At 37.0% G+C, this 25,826-nt stretch overlaps 3 protein-coding genes across 5 annotated transcripts; all 3 read right to left on the bottom strand.

The window, feature by feature from the left end:
- Positions 1–451: 451 nt before the first annotated feature.
- On the bottom strand, positions 452–6,790 carry LOC117408945 (cell cycle checkpoint protein RAD1-like). Of its 3 annotated transcripts, none has more exons than XM_034014416.3 (6): positions 6,635–6,790; positions 5,368–5,609; positions 4,663–4,771; positions 4,106–4,364; positions 3,381–3,479; positions 452–877 (listed from the first exon to the last, which is right to left on the bottom strand). In XM_034014416.3, exons 2-6 carry the CDS (start codon positions 5,560–5,562, stop codon positions 694–696), a joined length of 846 nt encoding a protein of 281 aa, XP_033870307.3. In that variant the 5' UTR covers positions 5,563–5,609; positions 6,635–6,790; the 3' UTR covers positions 452–693. The 3 variants fall into 3 exon arrangements, with proteins under 3 accessions (XP_033870307.3, XP_058851644.1, XP_058851645.1); XM_058995661.1 differs by having other exon boundaries at positions 6,704–6,771; XM_058995662.1 differs by lacking the exon at positions 3,381–3,479.
- A 195-nt stretch (positions 6,791–6,985) lies between these two features.
- On the bottom strand, positions 6,986–18,023 carry LOC117409158 (tetratricopeptide repeat protein 23-like). The gene is made up of 13 exons (XM_058985416.1): positions 17,987–18,023; positions 16,941–17,055; positions 16,471–16,587; positions 16,177–16,354; positions 15,816–15,939; positions 15,441–15,597; positions 14,980–15,105; positions 12,647–12,824; positions 11,311–11,419; positions 10,749–10,876; positions 10,047–10,196; positions 9,771–9,853; positions 6,986–9,082 (listed from the first exon to the last, which is right to left on the bottom strand). Exons 1-13 carry the CDS (start codon positions 18,021–18,023, stop codon positions 9,028–9,030), a joined length of 1,557 nt encoding a protein of 518 aa, XP_058841399.1. The 3' UTR covers positions 6,986–9,027.
- A 42-nt stretch (positions 18,024–18,065) lies between these two features.
- Positions 18,066–25,020, bottom strand: LOC117408344 (coiled-coil domain-containing protein 80). Its single transcript, XM_058995660.1, has 7 exons — positions 23,349–25,020; positions 22,602–22,758; positions 21,641–21,774; positions 20,852–21,003; positions 19,615–19,718; positions 19,173–19,253; positions 18,066–19,074 (listed from the first exon to the last, which is right to left on the bottom strand). Exons 1-7 carry the CDS (start codon positions 24,723–24,725, stop codon positions 18,830–18,832), a joined length of 2,250 nt encoding a protein of 749 aa, XP_058851643.1. The 5' UTR covers positions 24,726–25,020; the 3' UTR covers positions 18,066–18,829.
- Between the last annotated feature and the right edge of the window lie 806 nt (positions 25,021–25,826).

Below are 25,826 nucleotides of genomic sequence, written 5' to 3'. Positions count from 1 at the left end.
ATCAAGGACAGACATACTCAGAGCCATCGTCATATGTCATAAAAATAGTTATGAATAATGTTTGTTTGTTAAGAAAAAAAAAAAAGTAGTCTAGATGGAACATTCTTAAAAAGAACTTACTGTGCACTTTTTTTAAATATCAACATTGAAGTTACATCCATTTCTTACAGGTGATGTCTCATGGCAAATGCATCCAAACATATGCATAGAAATAAATCAAAGTCTGAGAAAGTATATTTGGATGGTAAAATGGCTGTAGAGTGTGGGTAAAATAGCAAATGGTTTACTTTCCGTTATTAGTATTAGGAGACTTAAATCATTTGATGTATTTTACTCAGTATTATGCCTGTCTTGTCACAGTATTTGAGTCTTTATTTTCTCAAGGCACTAGACATAGTTGATCACTCCTGCATTTAAGGGACTCAGGAGAAATAATGAACACAGTCCTGAATTTCATACAAAAATAACTTTTAGTAAATCAAACACACATTGATAACAGAACAGGGATATGTACTTACATGAACACTTCAACTAGTTAAAGTTAGTATTTGAAATTGAACAGCTTTAATTATAAATGATTGTAAACTTATAAATCCTGCAACAACTATTTTGAAGTGAGCCTGATAAAACTCCAGTATACAGAACATTGTGATTAAAAAGGCAGAACAGTGCTCATCGTGTGTGTGGGTCTGGCTATTGCTCCTGTTCACCTACTTCCTCGTCGGGGCAACAAAAGTACTCAATAAAACAGATCTGTCCATCATCGTTTCTGACCATGTACTGCAAAGAGAGGAATCCACGACTGTCTGTCCTGATTGAGACTTTACAGGAAAGAGACAGGGCTTTGGTAGATGGTTTCAACAGTGACATTTTATACCTGCAATGACAAGAGCAAACAGCAGATAAAAACGACCTTTCAAGGAATCCAGTTTTAAAAGGCTAGACTTGGAGCATTAGAAAAGTTTTTTTTCCTTTTTTTTTTTTTTTTTTAAGCAAAACAACGCAATACCTTAGCATCCATCTAAACTTCAACCAAACAATCAAATGTAAAAACTAGTTGAATGATTCTAGAGAATCTGATACTAAATCAGCTTGCATTCTGTTTGAAGAGAAGTTACCAACACATCAGGAGAGTTGAAGTATACTACACTGGTACCAAAAATAATAATGCTGTGGCTTAGGCCTGGACCATATCAAAACTCTGACCCACCCGCTAATTGCAAATTACAAACCTGATGGCATGTTTTTTGTTTGTCAGAAGGTTATTCCTTCTTTCCCAGAAGAAGCCCACTATTAATACTGGGTTTGTAATTTGTGATTAGTGGGTGGGTCAAAGTTTTGATTTGGTCCAGGCCTTAATTGGCCTCTACAGTACCTACAATAACAGTTCAATAATGCAAAAAAGGACAAATCAAAGAAACTAAGATCAAATATGATTTTTTTCTTGGCTTTTTTAGAATATATAGAAAAATAACTAGGTAAAAGCTAAAGGTTCTGTCTATACAAGATTTGTTCCTCTGCTATGGCAATTGCTCTTTAGCAGATTTAAAAAAACAAAAACAAACATTTAAAAAAAAAAGTAGATTTAAACAGAATAACTGATACACCCGTATCTCTACTACATTTATATACTGTATATATATATATATATATATATATATATATATATATATTAGACACACACACTGTTTAGCCATTTGTCTAAACAGCTTATATATAGGGCTTCTGTTTTTCATTAATTTCATTTTTGGTGCTTATTTTGAGCTATTTTTGGGGGGGGCTTTCGCTTTTTATATACTGTATAAAATTCTGTATAAAATTAAATTCTCTGTATTTTAACTGTAATACAGCTTCAAATCCTGCTAACAAGTCTCCATTCCTAAATGTAATTTGTTTTAAATCTCACAAGCAGAGTCTCCAATAGAAATGTAGGAATGTGCTGTCACTCAGTAGTTGGGGCGGGTTTGAAGTATTCAGAACGAATCAATGATAGATGCAAGTCAGGAAGGAGGGACATTGCCGAGCTGCACTGGGAAAGGTAGCTTGTTTTTGTTTTGGTTGTTTCTAGTGGGAAAGGGGTGGTCAACGTGAATTGAGTAACCATTTCCAGTTTTTCTGGTGTTTTCCGGTGTTTATTGGCCATAAACCAATTTCATTTTTTTTTTTTTGTATCAGGGGTTTATTATTGGGTTTTATCGGTTAAAACCAAAAATCAGAAGCCCTAGTTATATAACATGATGTTTGTAGGAACTTTTGTAGAATAAACCACTGGAAAGTGAGGCTTTCTGGAAACAAACTGTGAACTTTGTGCAAGTTAATGAACATTTTGATTGACCAGTATTTGTTTTTGTAAAATAAAAAAACTGAATAATGTATAACGTAATTGCATTTCGATACTGGGCGGATTAAGAACATTGCCCCCCCCCCGCCCCCCAGTTAATCCGCCTCTGCCGGTATACAATACATTTATGTATGCTGTTTGATAAATGCATTGGCTTAAATTCAGTTTTAATCAATTCTGATATTTCCTTGGTCATATTCTTTTCTTATACATTTCTTTACATTTACGCTGTTGTTTTTAAGTGGTCCTTTTCAGTTTCACTTATGGATTTATATCATTTTAAACATATAAAAACTAAAATGTATGGGGTTATTTTTTTTATTATTATTATTTTTTTTTTAATTTAGTCGTTGCCAATTAGTTTTTATTATTTTCTCCCCAATTTGAAATACCCTATTTTTTTTTTTTAGGCTCAGCTCACCGCTACCACCCCTGCGCTGACTCGGGAGGGGCGAAGATGAACACACGCTGTCCTCCGAAGCGTGTGCCGTCAGCCGCCTGCTTCTTTACACTCTGCAGACTCACCGTGCAGCCGCCTCAGAGCTACAGCGTCGGAGGACAACGCAGCTCTGGGCAGCTTACAGGCAAGCCCGCAGGCGCCCGGCCAGACTACAGGGGTCGCTGGTGCGCGGTGAGCTGAGGACACCCTGGCCGACCTAACCCTCCCTCCCCCCGGACGACGCTCGGCCAATTGAGCGCCGCCCCCTGGGAGCTCCCGTCCACAGTCTGTAGAGCGCATCCTGCACTCTAGCGAGTGCTTTTGCTGGATGCGCCACTCGGGAGCCCCCTGGGGTTATTTTGTATATTGGGATTTTACACATTATCTCGACAATTGGTATTTGACACACCGTGTTAACTAATTTGACCACAAAGTTATTTGGGCCAACTGTTTGATGAGTTGAACTGTAAAATGTTTGTATGTAATTCAATGGACCTCGATGTAGAGTGAAGCTATTCAAGGGTACAACAAGCCCACTTGAAGTTAGTACATTCACTTACGTCGAGAGGCTGTAAAAAGATGTGGGGCCACTGAACTGACCTGTTAGTCTGTGTCTGGGTGCACTGAAATACCTCCATCATGTCAGAGTCCTTGGGATAGTCACAGTGGGCACTTCCAGAGTTTCCAAATGTAGATAATCTGCACCATGCAAATAAAATACAAATTAAAAACATGGTAAGAGATAATGCCTCTTAGCGTTTCACTAACCCCATATACTGTTATTAAAATATATTAATGTAACTATCCTCCCTGAATCATTGATATATCAATGTATAATTAGGGCTTCTGTTTTTCGGTTTTTATTAATTTCATTTTTCGGTGCTTATTTTTAGCTATTTGAGTTTTATATAAATCGTTTTTTTTGGGGGGCTTTCTCTTTTTATATACTGTATGCAATTACTGTTTTCGGTTACCTTCCAAAATGCTTGGCCGTTTTTTTCTGTCAATATGTATAGTAGTAACTTGACAGTACTTGCACACTTAAGTTGTACCTTCTTTCCTTTGCTGTCTTCCACAACTAAATCCTTATGGGCACGGGCACATTCTTCTGTGTTTTTTTTTTTTGTGTAGGCATTTTTTTACATTTCTCCACAATTTGCAATTCTGTTTTAAATCCTCTGGATCTTAACTGTAATAAAGCTTTAAATCCTGCTAACAAGCCTTTTTGTATCGGGGGTGTTTTATCGGTAAAAACAAAAATCAGAAGCCCTATGTATAATGATACAGAAAAAAGGAGATCTATTATTTTTTTTAAACCTGCATACCTGAAATAAGGTTTATCAGGGGACATTGTGATCTGCAGGACCTCACTGGTCATGTCCAACTCTGAAAATGCCTCCCGCAGGCTGTCGGACTGAAGGATCACTTTGTTGATGACATTTGTGCTGCAGAAATCAAAATCCAGTGTCTCTTCTGGTTCCTGAGTGTTGATTTTACACACCGTCACAACACCCCCTTCCTCTAGAAACAGCGTCAGGGGATAGCCATAGCCATTGTAGCACATCTTTAGGGCAGTCGTCACTCCTGTTGTAGAAATAAAGGAAAATAACAATAAAGATGAATTCTTAAGATTTCACCGCTGCAATGAATCTTGAGCAACTATGGTAAAAACACAGTATGATCACTGGAATTAGTGAGGCTTTTTTTCAGTGTCCTCATGTATTTTAACTAATAGTGCAAAAAACGAGAGAGTTTTCGTTTTTAGGCAAATCCATACAAATTATTTGTGAGGGTACGTTATTTTGTCGAGACCACTACAGTAATTTTTGTTGTCCTCAAGTGGTTAATTTAACAGGCTGAAAATGGACCTACTGTAACTCACCTGGGACAGCACTTCCACCAAAGATGGTCAGACAGTCCAAGAGGACAGCCAGGTTGACTCGGAACATGACAGAGTCCTCCTGAATGGAGAACTCCTGGAATATCTCTGCCTGAACACACACACAAAAACACCTCAATGTTCATCGATAATGACCAATTCTGAATGGAACAGAAATGCCAAATGTAGGGTATGAGTTTTAAACAAGCATGTCAGTGACAAGCATTTAGTTCCTGGACTATTTTTAGCCCAGTTTTAGTGGTCATTAAAATATACTGCCCACAATGTTATACAGACAGATGGAGAGATACATTCATACACACCGATATAGACCCGATATTCTAAATAGGGTGTATTAAAGTATGTCTAGACAAAGTTATATGCAGTATTATTTAAATAAACAGTGCAATAACTGGAAATTGTGATTTAACACCAAATACACCTTCATTTTTTGTTAAACTAAGCTTGGCTGTACTATAAAATACTTCAACAACTGAAAAAACAAAAAAGCTCATGATAAAAACCTTTATTCCGATATAATGTGGGTAAAGTCTTCAAATGTGTGATGACAGCATTCCGAGTTACACAAAATAAACCATATCTATTAAAATATTTTGTAACTGCAGTGTTGCAGGATACACTCTGTTTTTGAGGTATGCTTGTTTGGGTAATTTGTTCACATTTTATTGTTTAAACCATGCCACTTACCTGTATAAATGCATTGGCTTGCAAACACTTTGAGTCTTCAACTGTAACCTTTATGCCATTTGATGTGGCAAGAAAGGTGGCATGATCTTTAAACTGGATGGCTTTTAGGATGTTGGAGAGATTTCTGGCATTGTCAAGACTGGCGATCAGCACATATTGTTCTTCTCCTGCTTCAAGCTGTGTAGAGAGGGGCATCTTATCTTACTGAAGCACAGGACAATCCATATAAATGGTATTGCACTCTGAAAAATAAAAAAACAGTCATATAATACCGTTTTAGGTAAATTAAAATACCTTTTTTTTAGTTGATGTGCCTCTTAATGTATCATCTATCACATATAATGCTGTGAATTTAAATTATTATTATTTGTTTATTTAGCAGACGCCTTTATCCAAGGCGACTTACAGACTAGGGTGTGTGAACTATGCATCGGCTGCAGAGTCACTTACAATTACGTCTCACCCCAAAGACGGCGCACAAGGAGGTTAAGTGACTTGCTCAGTGTCACACAATGAGTCAGTGGCTGAGGTGGGATTTGAACCGGGGACCTACTGGTTACAAGCCCTTTTCTTTAACCACTGGACCACACAGCCTAAATACAGTAGAACCTGTCATATCCGATTTAATTGTTCCTAATCGGATATGTAAACATATCGTATCTCTGAGGGTGTCATTATACTACATTGTAGTTGCTTTATTAATGTCGGGGTATCAGGGTGTCTAAAGAAAAGATCTCGTTTCAGAGTTTTAACTGTAATAATTATATTAATTCCTTGCTTTCTTGTATTACACATTGTTAAACTGGGTAGTTTGCTTTTACGTCAAGTGACAGCACAGTTAAACTTAATTCCTAAACGCACATTCACAGATATATCAAGCATCATGGTTTTTTTTAAAAAAAAAACTTTTTTAACTTCCCAAAACCACACATAAGGTTGCCAATGAATGTGGCAAACATAATGTAGATAAGTCCAAACCGTCATTTTTATATTGGTTTTAGCCTATTACTGCAGATGTTATTTTAGCGTTTTCTAGCTAAATACGACTACTCCAAGTTTCTAATTACAATTCAGTTAAGTAATCAACGATGAGTACTTAATTTGCACTAGAATTAAGTTGTTCTTGAAACCACCATAAGCAATGCAGAACAGAAGCAAATATACCGACGCTTTCACATACATACAATTTGTTGACAACCGAGTCGATAATATAATTGCATTTAAAATGTAACGATTTTACTGAAAATAATCATGTTTGTAGCCTTACTTCTTAGTTAGAATTTGAGTTTAAACGCTACCGCCATTCCCTGTCGACTCTTCCTGACGTAACACTCACATCACGCAACAGGAGTACTTCCGTAGCATGTTGGCGGTGAGGAGTCGGACAAAAATGTGCTCAGTTCCGGTATCCGGCTCTTTAGTGCATTCGTCACAAACACTTACTTCCTTGGATATTGTTGCTACGCGGTTCTAAACAATATGTGGACTAGTTGACACCGATTTATTATTTTGCTGTACATCTTAACAGTTGCGCTTCGTTGTTCTCTGTAGTATACAGTAATATAATAACAATGAGCATGATACAATTACATGTCCATACACAAATTGTGGTGTTTACTTTTTAATTAGTAGTCTATTCAGACAATTTCCTACAAACCGGCATGTTTTGCCATTTAGGGACCAGCAACACATAAAATATAATAATAATAATAATAATAATAATAATAATAATAATCGATTTTTCTGAAATATTTACACTTAAACGGAGATTACACTTAAGCGGGTTGGTGATTCCCAGTCCTTACATAAAATACTACTTTACCGTTAACAGAATTATGCTAGATTAATTATTTTACTGAACTTCAATATGAAATCAAGGAACAATTTTTTTTATTATTATTATTATTTATTTCTTAGCAGACGCCCTTATCCAGGGCGACTTACAGTCGTAAACAAAAATACATTTCAAGGATCACAGTACAAGTGATAATACAATTAAGAGCAAGATAAATACATACAAGAACCATCATCATTTATATGCGTGTTTTACTGTGTATGCAATAATATAAAAATTATGGACCACATTTTGGACAGCAGAATACATCTGGAGCAACTTCCAAGTCCTACACAGAAATAATGCATCCAGGGTTTACATTTTTGGCAACAAATCAAAAGGATATAAGAAAGGGGCAGTGTGACATGTATGGGACCGGGGGCGCTATGCAAATTAGTTGCATAGGGCATAGGATCACGGGTAACACTTAACTGAGGAAAATGGGTAATTAAAATTAAACATGATGGGGGGCTGGGGGCTGTTATAAATGTGGGGAGCGACTGGGGGGGTGGGGGTTAGAGGTGTATGCTTGTGTAAATATGGGGTGGACAGTGGGCGGTGATGGTCACGTGAGAAGGGGGGGGGAGGCTCTCCTGTTGTGACCCCACCCCACCCCCGCTTTAACAGTTTAACAGTGTTCTGAAACAATAAACCAATAAACTGCCTAAGCATTCAATGAGCGTGTCAGTCTTTCTTTTGTCTGCTGCCAATCACATCAGTGTGATCGCTTCCGGGGAGTCACTATATAGGTAAAGAACGCAGGAGTCAAAAAGTATAATTCATAGAATCATACATAGCTTGATTTTCAGATATTGGCACTGCGATCCAATATGATAAAAAATAAATAAATTATGTTTTGTCACAATTTACCCCACGTAATAAGGTGATAAACATAGTATGGGGTCAACAAAAAAATAAATAAAAAATACAAGAAGACAGGGTAAATTGAGCAATATGAAAAACAGAAGCAGAACCCTTTTAATGAAAAACTGTTTAAACATTCATGATCATCCCCCCATAAAAGGCATATCAGTCACATCTCAGTTAACTTAGTAGATTCTGCAATATTTGACCTAAGATTTAAATTCAACCCTTGGCTCAGAGATGTTTAAAATAAGAATGTTTGACAGGGTGAGTGTAGAAAACGAGTTATGTAATGAAACTTCATCGTCTTGTAAGAACCTGTCTCAACTAGCTCTGGTCTCCTCTATTCACTGTCTCAATCAATTCATTTAAGTATGTAATGTACGGCACTGCAGCCTTCCACATTCTGTGCTGCACATTACATGCTATGTTAATCTGTTTGGGGTCAGGTGGGGTAATTTTAATGAAAAAATATTGCCACCATTTGAAGCCCTTTTCAGAAAACAATTTGGTTATAGTATTATATAAAACACATTTCACAGTCATAAACAACAGATGCTGAAAGAGTCTAGGCACACTTCTATTTTTATATGTGAGAATTCCACAAAAACACATGCTGGATGTAATGTTGCCAGCCTTGGCTGAGGACCTACAGAGACTGCAGCATTGTCTTGTGCGCTCCACGGGGGTACAGGTGGAGATTCGGTTGGGGCTAGTTTGCCTCATCACGCTTCATCGACCAGTAATGGCCATGTCCAGGCTGGGTCCCCTCTCCGATACCATGGTCATTTCAAATCGATACAGTTCTCTAAACATATCCATAATGCACTTGTATCCACATACATAGTAATGACAGCTATTAAGTTTGATAATCAACAACATTTTCTTGTTTTTCTTTTTTTATAAAGGTGGGATTGGTGAATTTGAAGAGTTTTTTTTAAACCTGCCATTTCCAGTGATCTTTAGGGGTCCTTGTTCAATTCTGATTGTTTGTTGCTCTGTTGTTTGTGCTTACAGCTGGAGACCTCAGGATATACAAAATAATAAGAAAGCATTTATCATGATGATTCATGAAGAAACCAGCCAGCTTATTACAAACATATTGAATCTATAACTCAGATTTTGTTAAGATGTGTAAATATTTTATAAACAAAGCACATTATGTTTTTTTATGATTGTAACCACATTTCAGTTTTCCAATACTTAGGACCAAACATGGCATTTTAATTACTTTAAAAGACAAAGATTATTATTTATTTTCTACTTTATTCAGATAAGATAGAAATAGCTAATTTAACCATTTTATTGAATCAGCAAAGTTGAGCAATGTAATATTCAATTAAGGGAGATAAAAATTGAGAATTTGACAATATTCCTCATATAAATTACATAGGCCTAATAGATTTTCGGCGTGCCTCTGTTGCTGCAAAAGTTTCTATTAAACTGGAGAAGTCTAAGGAGTTTACCATCTCAGATTCAATGCATAACAGAGTAAGGCTGTAAAGTCTTTCTTCAACCACTGAAGCACATAAAACACTTTTTGTGAAAAAAACCCTTTTTATCAAATCAAGCATATAAGAAGCGCAAATGAATTATAATGACTAGTAAGCTGGGTTCTGCCACCATTTAGATCACTTTTCACAGTATTCAGATGTTACTGTTATGAAATTCTATTGGAACTAACATACATTTGTTGTATACTCACTTCTGTAGCATGTCCAACAGTTGTTGAGTCTGTCTTGTTTTTCTGTGCTGACTCCCACACAATATCATCTGAATTTCTAGACACTGTAATGAAAATAACAAGGCCCCTGATCACAAGTGCATGCTGTGAAAAGACAACCAGGTAAACTGGGCTGCACATTTTTACATATAATGATGTATTAAAAACATTGGCTTCTGCTACATTAATCATCATTTTGGATAAATTAGTATAACAATGATTTCGAATTCTTGAAACCTCCCATCCTATATGCTTTACCTTTCTGAGGAGTTTGTATGCTTTTTTTACTTCTCCTCCTGCAAGTGTAATGCTGCCCATGACACTATAGGTTTCAGCCATGGAATCACTGTAGTCACCAAAAGCTTCTTTCCTGGACTGTAATGTACTTCTTAGTAGTTCATAAGACTCCTATAAATGTTGAAAAAAAACTACAGCATTAAAATTGCTTTTTTTACTTAATGGCACTGAACTGCCAGATACGTATACACACAGCTGTTAAAATGTTCAGTTTCATTATTCACAGTCTGGAAGGATTTATAAACATTTCTAAAGGATTTCCCTGTCCAACACTTTGTGCTTTAAAAGAAAAATAATTATCCATTTTAGTGTAAGAGCAGTGACAGATATACTCGTCTCTGAAAAGAGTTGATTTGATTAGCCTCACCATTTAAAAGAAAGGATGAGTGAAAACTATAGTGTTACCAAATATTACATCAGCTTGCCTTTGATTTTGCTGTAAAAAAGGACACATAGCACAGCCTTGTGGGTATGCTGTCGATGAATGCATGGCAATATCAAAACATTGGAACCAAATGACAATAGATCAATGGACACAGCTGTTTGCAGTACGTTTTATTTTACATTTATTATCTAAGATTCTCACAAATGCACCAACTGTATGTGATGTATGTTAACTCTTAATGTGAGACATCATAAGGCAATACAAATAAATCAGATTACCTGCTGCCTTCCTGTTTGAATCAGCCAGTTACTGTAACCATCCACCGAATACATAGTTTGTGGGTTTTCTGGACCCAGTACAGACTGATATGTACTTATACTTTCATTAAAATACTGTTCTGCAGCCTCTAGGGGACAAATCAGAATGTGAAATTAATATTTATAAGTAGTGCACACACACAGAGTACTGACAGTCCTTATAATCTTGAAAGTATTTTAAAATGTGTACAAAATCAACAGTAAAATGATCAGATTTTACTGAAATACAATCCAAAAGGCCTATGGCAAGCTGGGAGTCGATGATAACTGTTTGGAGAAGATTTGGTGAAATTCAAGGCAGTTACTGTGTTCACCATGTTGAGTTTGGCAGACAGACAAACAGACAATCAGTACATAAGTGTCGAAATTTTGGATGAGGACCTTAAAATGAAACACTTTTTAAACATGTTGACATAAAACTGTAAATAATATTTGCTGATAACCACTTAAGCCTGGAAGCATGAATTTCCCCAGTAATCTGATATTGATTTATAAGCAGATAATGTAGAGTAAAGATCCTTACTATTGTATGTTTCTTTTCCAGCGGCAACATAGCCAGTTGCCAGTACTAATGCTGCTTGAGCTGCTTCAGTACTGTCCTTCTTGAAAAGGGCTACAGCCATTGAGTGAGCCTATAAGAAAATACAAATGGGTAGATGTAAGTTTATTCACAAAGTGATTTTCAAGTGCAAACCCCCCATAATGTTGCTGTAAATTGTGTTTAATGCATTCAAATGAAGAAAAGAGTATGGAATTGGGTGGGATCTGGATATTAAGTGGGCGCATTATAATGTGATGTAAGGATTTTGCCTTGGACTCAGGCAATTGTTGACTCTCAATGCAAACCATTGTAGACACACCTGCAGAGACCTGTCATTGGCTTCAGGAGGGCAAGACAAAGAAGACCCTGCATATTCAATCCCAGGGTCACTTTGTTTGGGATGCTGGAGGCTGCGGTGCTAAAGCGTTATCGTCTCACTCCGCAGGTCATCCTAGACCTAATAGCTGAATTGAGAGATGAGCTAGACCCCAGAGTCAATCTAGGGACCACTATCCCTGCCCATGTGAAAGTGCTGTGTTCTCTGCACTACTTAGCCTCTGGTTCTTTTCCTCACAGTTGGATTGTCTGGAGGAATAGTCCAATCCACTTTTTCCAGAGTGCTAGGCAAATTTCTGAATGTCATGCTAAAAAGGGCAGGCCAATACATATAATTTCCTAAGGATACTAACATAACTGTTAGTATCTGTCATCTAACAGCAGTGTGGAGTAGTGGTTAGGGCTCTGGACTCTTGACCGGAGGGTTGTGGGTTCAATCCCCAGTGGGGGACACTGCTGTTGTACCCTTGAGCAAGGTACTTTACCTAGATTGCTCCAGTAAAAACCCAACTGTATAAATGGGTAATTGTATGTAAAAATAATGTGATATCTGTATAATGTGAAATAATGTATAATGTATAATGTGATATCTTGTAACAATTGTAAGTCGCCCTGGATAAGGGCGTCTGCTAAGAAATAAATAATAATAATAATAACTGATGTTGGCGGAGGCTTTTCCAAACAACTCTGTTTCATGCTGAGTGACCTCAGCTGTAAGGACTCTCAGCTCCTTCTCAGAAAACTTCTTTTTTCAGTGCGCCAAGAGGACTTTGCAAGTATTTGCACTGTGCCTATACTTACATCTACCCCAAATAATGCAAAATGAACACTTCAATTCAACAAGTGTACAGAACAGCAGGTGACGAGCAGGTAGTTTCATCAAGAGAAAAAAAACAACCTTTCATAATATATTGAGAAAGGGTAATACATTATTCACACTTTTATAAGCAATTCAAATGGAGAGCATGTGCTCTTACTGTACCTGAAGTAGGTGCTCTATGGCCTCTTCATGTCGGACTCTCATCTGTTCAGCTTTTGCCATTTCCTGGTAAATCTTGATTAGTTCTGGGCTGTCCTGCCCTTGATTGGCAATCACATGAGAAGCAGCTTTTTCAAAAAACACTACAGCAGAGGCTGGTTTGTTCTGTAAAATGGAAACCCTACAGGGCAAAAAGTCCATTATTATTATTTATTTCTTAGCAGACGCCCTTATCCAGGGTGACTTACAATTGTTACAAGATATCACATTATTTTTACATACAATTACATTATTTTTTACACATTATTTTATATACAATTACCCATTTATACAGTTGGGTTTTTACTGGAGCAATACCCATTTATACAGTTGGGTTTTTACTGGAGCAATCTAGGTAAAGTACCTTGCTCAAGGGTACAGCAGTGTCCCCCAACTGGGATTGAACCCACAACCCTCTGGTCAAGAGTCCAGGGCCCTAACCACTACTCCACACTGCTGCCCCCCATTAAAAAGATGCTGAGCCTCTTATCACTGAATATGTACTGTGCCTTTGTTGTAACAGGATCCCAAGTGACAAAAACACAATGTATTCAATTATTTAAAATGTGTTCACTGATATGTTCCTTCTCCTTTCCTTGTAGGGTTCCTGGGAGGAACAGACACAATCAAACATTGACACATTAGGACAATCGATCATTTCCATATACAACCTGCACATTAATCCACAAATATGTTGAATAAATATCCAAAACATGCACATGGCACTACCCTTAAAGTGAGAAACACATGGTTTCCATCATACTGTATTTATATATTTAGTAATAGAAAGGTCAATAAATCTCTCCTGGGGAAAGCATTATTGCATTAATACATTTTGAAAGAGCGGCAGTACAAATCATACAAATAGATACACTGGTCCCTATTTTCCACTGTGCTGAAACAATATGGCTCAACATATTAGTAGTGAGGCTAAAAAATGGTGCTATAATCGCACGTTCTGTAATTACACACAAAGAAAATCCAGGGCAAGGTATCCATTGGTCTCAGTACATTTACAGTGCAGTAGAGAGTCAATTATCCGAACTAATTGGGACCAACATTAGTTTGCATAATCGATTTGTATGGATAATCGAACAGGTATTAATAACAATTACTGTACCTTTAATAATGTATAGAATAAAGTTAACATACACAAGTACTTAGTACACAAGTACCTACTGATGATACATAGCTAGTAACTTATTCTATCACATTAAGCATACAAAATTACAAAGCTTTACAAATCATTAAATTATTGCAATTTATGCAACTTTAACACCTACAGTTAAGGTAATGAAATATTGTAATTAAACGTACCATATACCAAACTTTGAAAATCATCAAAGAACACAATTCAGTACAGCTTTGACACATTACAGAACTTTAGGAATCAATACAATGTTTCTATACTTTGAAACTTGCTGTTAATGCATTGTAATAACGTGCAATTGAAATGAATAAAATAAAAGATCTTAGCTGATCAATAACATAGACAGGATCTCCAGCCCTTACTGATGAAATAGAAGAAAAATCAAGAAGCGAGGTGACTGTTTTAATTTGTTTAACTGCAACAATTTAAAGCATGCAATGCTCCACCTAAGGTTTTGGTGGTCTGAATAATTCTGTAACTTTCATTTGCCTCAGTCTGCTGGTCCTTTTTTTGACAGCTAAATCTTGTAGCCGTTTTAGCAGCAGAAGCTGTGTGCGTAATACACCACACATAATTCATCACGTGATTACAGGTCCATTCGGTTGATTAGACAGTATGGTTGATCAAAGATTGGATAAATGACCCTCTACTGTATTTAGTGATGTGTATTACTCATTTAGGTATATCTGCAAAAATATTTGTATATGTAAAGCTCATTAAGCAAAATGCATTTTGTCTATTTAATAGTACATTAGCAAAAAGCACCAATAACTAGACTATTTAATCAATTGCAAAATAAATGGAATATCTCTGCCATTCTGCCATATTGGGATTTAAAATCTTGTTATCCTGCTATAACATGACAATAAAGTTTGGATAAACAAACATCACAGTAGGTCGTTGAGCCAAATGGACAATTCAGTTGAAGTCAGACAGAGTGGAAGCAGCACATGACTGACTTTTATATTAAAATCCAGGGCCTTAAAAAAGGAAAGACCCAAACACATAATAGCTAAAAGGATGCATCTAGTGTACTTGTCTCCCTTGACTCGTCTCTCATTTTACCCACTCGGAAGACTTATCTCCTTGTGCTCTCATTGCACCCTGTAGGTATTGGTTAGGTTTATTGAGAGTGGAATAACATTACCTGGCCAGAGCCTCTGCTACATCTTTTTCTGAGACTCGTTGTGACTGATCCTCAGTTCTGTTCAGTCGCTGCAACTCCTCCATGATCTTCTCAGTTTTCTGTAGATTACGATGAGCTTCCTGCACAGTGCTGCAGTCAAGGGAGGAAACCTGAGTTCATAATGAAGACAGCCTAGCTAGAGTTAACTTGGTGGCCCACTGTCTGTTATTACAGTCACAGTTTATATAGATCCAACAAACACCCACATGTTCAATCTTGATCTTGATAATAAAACAGCTAAAGTACAGAAATGCTTTAGCTTTTGGGTTTTTTTAATTATCAATATAATATGGCTATAATTTTTACAGTAAGGTTTGTTAATCTGTAATGTAATGCTCATGTTCTAAGAACTTGCTAGAAGAACTTAAATAATTATAAGCATGGTTAATTCTCATAGGATTGCAGTATCAAAAAAAGGATATTTTTTCTGGATGAGGTGAGCCATCCCCAGACTGTAGTATGTGGTTATTAGAGTGTTCAGCAGTTCTTTCTTCTCCATTTCAGGACCTGGGAAATCTACTCCACCCAGCATAATATCTCTGGCTGACTCGGCATGCTGCTTTGCCTGGGCAGGAAGTCCTATTAAACAAATACTTATAAGATACAACATTATACATAAAGAATTCTTATTATAGGAAAGTCTTTCAAAATAATGCGAAAGTAATACCACCTAATGTAAATAGCATCCAAAATTGATTGATGTACATGGTTTTTACAGGGGTGCAGAAGTACAGTAAGCTTCTATTCCAGCTATTCTTTTAAGACAATAAGGTATGAAAAGTTTCAGCTATAAATACCCTGAAGTTTCAAGTATCCATGAGCAACATTAGCAATTGACTCAGCAAGCCGCCAGTGTCCATCCCCATAAACTAGCCTGGACAAAGCTACACATCGTATCAGCTCATTCATGGCTCTTGGGACCTGACAAGAAACAGGTAATATATAAAAAGCTGTAAGAAATTATAATCTAATTAATTGGACAGTATTGTTAATAAATTTTAGTGATGTATTTAAATGATTTACAATGCATAACACGCCTTTTGCACTGTGATTTTTATCTTTAAAACATTCTCTTGAGTTGCATTGCAGGCGTGGTGTTTGTAATATTTAAAAAAGGGGCTGCAGTTATAAATCTGAATAGACAGCATGTTTAAATACCTCTTCATTTTGAATAAACTCTTCAGCCATAGCTTGCGCTATCAATAGTTTCTCCTCTGGGGTGGGTCCATGTGCCCACTTACTTTGGGGTGCTTCTTGAAGACTTCTTGTTGATATGTTGTCTTGACTGGATCTTTCAGTAAGGATACTACCACTGTGGTTATTATTTTCTTCCTGCCTGTAAAATTCAGGCACAGTTGCAAGAGAATAAAACGAACACATACCTATTTGTAAATGTAGGCCTACATATAGTGTACTATTTTATTCGGAGTAGTCACTGAACCAAAAATGTACCTGTGCACTTCCAAGATGGGTGTATCCCAAGAACCAGTTGGGATTCGAATAGGGGCTGCCTGCATCCTCCTGGCGTGAAGATCAGGATATACCAACAAGTCCAATAGTTGTAAAATACTATTTAGAAATACATGTGAGAAATTAAATGTGAACGTATCACTCTCCAGCAAATACGGGTCTTTGGATTAATATGATATTTGTAGTAGTCTACTTCTACAAACGAGATATTGTGTTGTTTTTCAGTATCCCAACAAATCTGTACCTAACCTTTTAATTAAACTATTAATGTCGTATTTAGCATGAAAGCCATGCCCATGCAAATTATATTTAGCATACAAAACAACTATCAAAATACACATTTTAAAACAAAAACACCTTTCCTGATTCGACACGTATACATTAGGCAAATCACATTTGCGCTCCAATACTACACAAATCGTATTTAACGAGCAATTTAAACAAAATACTACCTTAAACTTTTAAGCTCGATCTGCCTCGTATTGTTTTGCTTCCGTAGCATGAAGTCACCCTCCTGCTTCTTGTTTTGTACACGTTCAAGCGCTACTCTTGTTGCCAGAGCAACAGCTGGATAAACACAATTCAGACTCAAGGGCAACAACGTTACTGTCCTCGGGTCGTCCAATGCAAAGTTATTTTGTAATTAAATCTATTAAGAGTGGTTTAATTTATCCTATTTTTTTAGTCGAATGTTGGTATTCAAATTTTCAAAAACAGGCAAAACACTGATGCTTGCAAAATTAATCTAACCGTCCTAAATATTTGTGAAAGATGATTTTCAATGAATACAGTTCTTTTAAAGACTGAAATTGATCAATAGGCTACACTAACAAAAAAAAAAAAAAAAGAAAAAAAAAAAAAGAAAAACATTGAACAGCTGATCCAGAATAATAACAGCACATCAAATCTTTACATAATATGCATTATATGTACCGGTATAGAAAACCTTGTAATTATCATGAAATGAATTTCAAATGACATAAGCCTTCTTATCAGGTGTTAAACTGAAAACTGAAACTAGTTCTAGTGTTACTGTGTTAAAACATCTCAGTATTTCTTTTTTTCTAAACAAATGATCTACATGTAAAGTATAATTCAAAATATGAGAAAAAAAAAGAATGTTGCATGTACCATCATGGGAACCATATGGAGTCAGCGATACACATTACATAACCCTTGTATGCATTAGCCTTGAATCAGAGAGAGAAGTAGACAACCTGGTGTTTATCTGAACAAAAGCAATCCATCCCCGGTAGCATAGTGTAATCAGGCACCTCTGATATTGATGTGTGTACACGTGAAAAACGGAAAGGTGGAAAATGAGGAGTGTTTGAATTTTACAGTATGGGAAGTATATGAAATCAGTAGAGATATGGTAGGAGGTTAAAGTAAATGTTCCCAAAAACCTGGTTAGTTTCTATCGGATGGTACCCATAATATCTCAAAGCAACACGGTACAGAATTCTCTGGCTATTTTGTCTCATACATTATAACATACCCAAGGCGTTCATATAAATCTCAGCATTACCTGGCATGCTGTTGTGTGTTATTATTTACTTAAACCATTACACTTGTTTGAAAAAATCTTTATTTGTCTTAATAAACAAAAAGCAAGATAACATTGTAAAAAAGAAAGGTTGTATACGATTAAAACACCTCATACATATATAGCATAATGTCTAGACTGTTTTGTAATTAAGAAATTATTTCAATTAAGAAAAGCAAATGCACATGAATGTTCTCTACGATTCGCATATAAGATGTTACATTACTAAAGCGATAGGGTTACCAGACGTCCCAGTTTTCAGCCTTAATTTTTTTGTCCCAGTCAGAAACAATAAAATTGTTAGATAGTCCCGGTTTTGCTATTTTGTATTCACATTTTTATAAATACAAAACTGTAGCAGTGTGCTCAGGAAGTTGACAGCTCAGTAATTTATTATACAAAAATGAAATAACAAAAATTATGGATCACTTGTTTAATAATTAATTTTCTGTTTAACTTCCTGGACAAATTTGTAAAATTATTTGTATTTTATCTTGGAAGTGCCACCAGCCAAGTTAGCCTTTTAAGTTACTCCCAATTGTGTTTTGATTAACACAGCCATTTTAATGACTGATTTAAAGAATATATATACACCCAATGTTTCACTATTACATTATGATTGTGTTATTGTATACACATTTGAACTGCTTCAGAGTTGTTACAGCTTTAATGAACTGAAAAAAAGTATTTTTCATTCTGGAAATCTGGTAACCCTATAAAGGGATGACTGTTGCAATTCTAAGAGCTGTGACCATCAGTTTCATCACATGCAGGAATATGTTTGCTGGTTGATTACTATTCTTCTGGGCAGTGTATTCCAAGTGAAGTCTGAAGCTTTTCTTCTTCCTGTCTGAGCTGCATAGAATCAACCAGGTCATAGACGATTGCCATGGACCACATGGGAGCTGGGTACCACGACTTGATCAGCCCGTCCTTCCCAATCATCAACATAGCAAAGTAATCCTCACTGATCTTGAAGTGTTCCCTGAGGCCCTTCACGACGTCTGTAGTTAGTTCTTCATGCTCCGATTGACTCTTTCCTAAATTGGGGAAGACCCATAATAAGGAAAACTGTTAGGCTGAGCAAAGTGAGGAGATTGTTTTGGTATAGTTTTTTATTTTATTGTACAATGCTTACCATTTACTGGAAACAAATCAAGAGACGCTGAAGCTTCGGGCCCTCCTCCAATTAATTTCAGTACAGCAAAATGCCGGATTCCTAGAAAAAATATGGTAATGAAGTGAGCTGTTTCAACACATTAGGAAATGAAGATCCAGTCATTAGACATAGCTGCTGTTAAGTTACTTGGGCTTCAGGAAAAATAAAGGAAATGGAAGCCACTATTCTTTACAGCACTCTAGAGAATGGCCTGACATAAGCTTGCAGCTGGAGTATATTTTTTTATACAACATGTTAAATGGACACACAGAGATTACACAGACTGCATTGCATTTCTCAACACATACCAACTTGCTCTTTAAAACCACACGTCATACAAGACTGGGGAAAATTAATGCTCCAAGTGAGCCCTGGTTTACCAGTAATATTTTTTTAGGTAGTGTGCAAATATTAAACTCACCAAGGTTACAGGACTGGCCATTCATCGCAGTAACTTGCTGTTGAAAAGAATATTCTTCTTCATTGGGAGAGGAAATTATCAAAAGTCTTCTTTTAGAATGAAATCTAACAATTAAAAAAAAAGATTTTAAAAAAATTGGAATTTGTCTGGGGGTCACAATTCTAATCATTTTATATATACTCATAATCCCTCGAGAATGGGAAGATAAATTGCAGCTAACACTGTTAGGGCAAGTACATCAGAGCAGTCTAGACATGAGAACTGCTCAAAAGATTTAAGCTGATGAACCCTTAGGTATTGTACGATTAGACTTTTTTTCAACCAAGAGCTTGATTTTAATTAAGTGAAATTCTGGGTCACTGCTTGCTTCAAAGTTTTAATAACTGCATTGGTTTAGAAACATCCATGGATAAATATGTTGTTTAACACAGTGCTTTGTCTCCAGTTCTGCAATAGGCATTATTAAGATTAAATACATTTTTTTTTTTTTTTTTTTTTTTTTTTAAATGTAGTCGTCGCCAATTATTTTACCCCGGTTTTCACCCCAATTTAGCATGCCCAATTATTATCTGTATCCTCGGCTCACCGCTCGCAACCCCCCCGCCGACTCGGGAAACGGAGGCTGGAACACGCGTCCTCCGAAACGTGCTCCTGCCAAGGCCGTCATTTTCCGTACTGCAGATCCACAGCAATGCCACCAGACCTATAGTGCCGGAGGACAACACAGATCTGGCAGCTCCACTGCAGACCCACAGGCGCCCTATCGGTCACAGGGGTCGTTGATGCGCGGTGAGCCGTGGATTCCCCAGCCGACCTAAGCCCTCCCTACCCGGGCAGCGCTCAGCCTATTGTGCGCCGCCCACTAGAAACTCCCGGTCACGGTCGGCTGTGACATAGCCTGGATTCGAACCTGCGATCTCCAGGCTATAGGGCACATCCTGCACTCCGCCCGGATCGCCTTTACTGGATGCGCCACTCGGGAGCCCAATAAAATACATTGTTATAAATACCTGCACCACCTACAGTATTTGTGGGTGGGTGAGCATAGCCATCCAATCTTTGAACACACTTTTTTACTGGGGACTAAGATGAGGCCATCAAACTAATTTCACCTTTGACCTAAACCAGTGTCAAACCCAAGGAGGTAAAGTACAAAATAACATATCCTCGGAATCTAGCAATTATCATTTTCATCTTAAATAACTTAACGCAGATTGTTTTATGAAAACATATTTACCTTGATAGAAAGTTGTAGGTATTGGTTCTGCTATCTTGTTCTTTGCAAGATACAGAATCACTTTTGTCTTTTCCAATCTCTGGCAGTCTTGATGGAAATGAGTCAATATAATCCATCATTAACTTCATAGCAACAGGAACATCAAAGTATTGCTGAAAATGAAGCACAATAAGTTCTGAATATAGTATATGGAAACTATGAAAAAGTTTCCATTTATAAAAATAATCGGACTAATTTATCATGGACTTCATACCTAAATACAATTTGTAAAATACAACTTACAAAATAAATAACTTGTAAGGCGTGCCTAAGGTGTTTGTTACCATGTTATGATAACAGTTTTATTTTCTTTCACATTCAAAGCAATAGCATTTTACCTGTAGCCTTGATAAATCAGGCCCAATATTCAGTACACACAACCTTAATCGCCCCCTCCTCTACTCTAAGAAAATTCCCCATTACCATTATTTTACTAAAATCGCTGCCAATTGCTTCCTGTCAAAAGGTGCCATTGGTTGCAAAGGATCCAACAAAAGGGCATTCTAATAGGTACAATATTGTTAATTACTTTTACACCAGGTTTTTAGAAAAGCAAGATAAAGGCAAAGCATAGAGTTAACCTGTCACAGAAATTCCGTACTGGATATTCCTGTTAATATGCATAGCTCAAGCCTGCCTGGAAGGGCCACCCTCTTTAGGATAGTGTTTCAGAGCCCTGGTAAATTGTTGTACAATGAGAGGAAGCTCTAGGATCAACTAAGAAATCAACTAACAAATACATTTCCTTACCTTCAATCTCAAGTCATAGTCTGTCACCACCATAAAGAATTCATTATAAACCATTTTATAATCCTTGCGAATCTGTGCAATCAGATCAGGGTCAACCAATTTGTTTGAGGTGGAGACAAATGGAACTTCCTTATCTAAAAGTTAAAATGCTGTTATTTCATAGTTTGAACATTTTCTCTCAAATTACAATAGCATACCCCATTTATTTTTTCATTTAAATTTGGAATCACCAATTATTTTTCTTATTTTCTCCCCAATTTGAAATGTCCAATTATTTTTATTTCAACCCGGCTCACCGCTGCCACCCCTGCGCTGACTCGGGAGGGACGAAGACGGACACACGCGTCCTCCAAAACGCGTGCCGTCAGCCGTCGGCTTCTTTTCACTCTGCGGGCCTGCCATGCAGCCACCTCAGAGCTACAGTGTCGGAGGATCACGCAGCTCCGGGTAGCTTACAGGCAGGCCCGCAGGCGCCCGGCCAGTTTACAGGGGTCGCTGGTGAGCCAAGGACACCCTAGCCGACCTAGACCCTTCCCACCCGGGCGGTGCTCGGCCAATTATGCACTGCCCCCTGGGAACTCCTGAACCAGCGACCTCCAGGCTATAGAGCGCATCCTGCACTCCACGCAGAACACCTTTACCGGATGCACCACTTGGGTGACCCAGCATACCCTATTTTTAAATATAACTTTTTATAAAGCTGATATACAATGACAGTCCATAAAGAAACAGATAGCAGGATTTTTAAGAAAGACTCATTGTTGAGATATATTGGTTTTTACAAAGGTACCTAGTGGTATTTAGATCCACTATTTGGATAAAACTAATTAGCATTGAAGTACATTGACATTATGAAAAGGGTACGTCTGCCTGTGTTTGCCAACCAGCAGCTTGCACTTCAAAGCTGTTTGTTCTTATTCTTCTCCATGCCATAACTCTTTCAACTTTAGTATAAACATACCAGGTTGATAGTGGTCTAGTTTTAAAGTGCTGTTTAGCTCAGTGCCAAGAATAGTGATAACTGAGATCTTCCTTAATGCTAGTTCACATGTGTGTTCCACATTTTCATCTCTTTGTTGAACATAAAGCAGATTTTCTTTGCTGGGAGAGCTAATGATCTGGTGAAACAAAACAAATCAGTAAATACAAACCATCTGTACAATGCTCAGTAACTTTCTAAAACAATATTGCTTTTTTTCACTAAATTACAGTCATGCAGGTACACAACAAATCTTAATTTCCACACAGAGATACAGGGTATTGGTATTGATCATATTTTACAAAAATGTACATAAAGCATTTTGCGGTTGCAAATCATCTAATAAAATAAAAAAAAATAAAAATAAAAATAAAAAACCCAGTCCTCTATTCAGCCATAAAACAGTTCTGTGAGCAAACACCCAGACTACTTTCAAAAAGCAACTCTTAGAGGGAAAGGTCTCCATACCCATCATGATCTTCCCCTATAGCCAGATGAGACGATCAAACTGATTTCACTTGTGGTGCAAACATGATTAGGACCCAAGTTTCTCAAGGTGGTAGAGGTATTAACACACTACACCATATAGATCACATTTATTTAAGAGGCAGATTTGATTCAACAATCTTCAAAACACGGTTGTTTCTATGATTACTTTGATAGTTACCTGCACCCGTTGGTAAAACAACAATAAAATAAATTCTTTAAATGTAGCTGTTGATGACTTACCAGAAGCCGCCTCTTGTTTCGAAAATGCTCCAAAAAATCCTGCACTGTCTTGCTAACTGTAGCTCGCTGAGATTTCCTTCCACCTTTTTTTCGATTTTTTTTACCTTCTCTGCCATTAGCTTTATCTTTGCTGCTATCCTTGTCACTTACTGCTGTGGAAATGTTTGAGGAAGGCAATGTGTTTTGTGCAACTAGCTTTCGAGGTTCCTTTTTGTGTTTTCTGTCCTTTTTTGTTGGAGGTGCAGCTGTGCTATGTATGTTAGACGTAAATAAATTCCCCAATTGTTGTGGAGATCTGGTAGGAAAGCTTGTTGCCTCTAGAGATTTGCTTGAGTTGTAGACGACATCATCACCATTATGTTTGTGTTTCCTTCTACTAGAGGTTACATTTGTCAGTACCACAGTCCTGGGGAGGGGACTCCTAGTTTTAGGATTGATGAAGGACTTCTGTCTTACAGATGCTGCTTGTTGAGCTGATACAACCCTGGGTTGACTCTTGATAACAAATCTAGATCTTCCTTTTAAGATGTCTTGGACTTTGTTCTTTAATGCTGCTTTTTGATTGTCTAGCCTCTTGTGTTTGAAGTTTAATAAAGTGTGGTTACTTTGTCTTGAAGTATTGATAACTTTTACTTTTCTGACTGCAGATCCTTGTCTTCTCTTGACTAGTCGTTTGGAATTGTTGCACTTCTCCAGAGCCCCTCTTCTTGTTAATTTTTCTAATTTTCTTAATGGTAACTGATCTATGGTTTCCAATACTGCTTCAATTCTAACAGGGTAGGGGAAGCGCTCACCCACCTGTAAGTTTTTCTTTAAAATTAGCATGCCAAACTTTCCATCCTCAAATGATAAATAGTGCATCAACTTAGTCACTGTATCTTGATCAATAATTTCCTCTGTTACCTCCCCACCATGGGTTGTTTTTCTAAGTTTACCTTCCATCATTGCATTGTGAATCAGGATGACAATGAAGGTGTCTCTCTCAGCAAGTTTGCAGACCAACCCTTCGGTTTGTGTTTCCTCTATCTGTTTTTCCATCATTCTGTAATAGTTATCGGCAAAAGTTGGAGCTGTGATGACCCAAAGGCGGTGTTTACCAGCAAAGTCAGCTAAAAAATCAAAACCTGTCATGACAGCAAGTATCGGCATGCTAGAGTTTCTGCTTTGCAGGGTCTGACCATCCTGCACAGAAGGATCTCTGCTTCCAGCTCCACTTGTTCCAGCATGCTGTGTTTTAGAAGCAGGCGTCCTGTATTTGTTTTTTTGACTCCTTGATGCTCCAGAAGTATTGGACCAAATGGTAAACAGAAGTAATAAAATAAAAAGGTTTTGCATCTTCAGATTTGCACAAGTCTTTAACTGGAAAAGTCCATACATTTGCAGGGAGTAACTCTGCCTACCAAAGCAACAGCTCAATATCCAATGCCTTTCTTCCCATGTTTCCTGCAAGAACTTGCAGATCTGGTTTGTATTAAAATTTTTCGCAGTTTCAGGAAACTCCTAGATTCCTTTAACTTCAAAGTGTTTTAGTCATTTTAGAATGAATGTAAATCCATGATGGTCTCAATCTGTCACACTTCTACTGGTCTTAGCAGCAAAGGCAGTTAGTGCCCAGGAGGGTAATAAAAGTATGAGAAACAGCCTAGCACCCTTATATAATCTGAAACCTGAAACTACCCTAAATAGTATAATACACTGAATCTTGCCTCCAATAGCAAGCAAGGTCTCCACAAGCAATGATAAGAATGTATTCAGAATTTACAAAGCATAATAGTTTTAACATGTTTTACCAGAAGAATGTTGGTACAGTGGATTGTATATACAGTGAATAGCTTTCTTAGTCATAACACAATTAGTAACAAGCACACATTTTTCAGCACACATTGGTAATACAGCCAACATATACCACTTTTGATTTTTTACAGGGTTTTTAAACCTGTTTTTAAGATACAAAAAAAACCCTTTAATTAAAAAGGGATAATGCAATTTACATGTAGCTTTTTAAATGTGTAAATTATTTACATAGTGTTCATTATTTTATCACATTTTTTTTTTTTTAAATAAACAAACGAATCTCCAGGAGGTCAAAAACATTTTTATTATTTCCAATCTAACTCCATAAAAGGTGGAATTCTTCAGATCTGCCCCTTTAAAAATGGAAGTCTTCAGATCTGCCCCTTTAAAACTGCTATAACTAATGCATAACATTTACTTTATTGCTGCTTGGTTCAGAACAGACAAAATTGGTTAAATCCTTGTTTAAAACCTGTTAGAGTCACTTAACTGACATCTGTTTTTTCATTACTATTATTATTATTTATTTCTTAGCAGACGCCCTTATCCATGGTGACTTACAACTGTTACAAGATATCACATTATTTTTGCATACAATTACCCATTTATACAGTTGGGTTTTTATTGGAGCAATCTAGGTAAAGTACCTTGCTCAAGGGTACAAGCAGCAGTGTCCCCCAACTG

Source organism: Acipenser ruthenus, chromosome 2 (genome assembly GCF_902713425.1).
Source record: "Acipenser ruthenus chromosome 2, fAciRut3.2 maternal haplotype, whole genome shotgun sequence".
Classification (NCBI taxonomy): domain Eukaryota; kingdom Metazoa; phylum Chordata; class Actinopteri; order Acipenseriformes; family Acipenseridae; genus Acipenser; species Acipenser ruthenus.
Note: the sequence above shows the minus strand (reverse complement) of the source record. Positions and strands in the feature narration are given on the sequence as shown.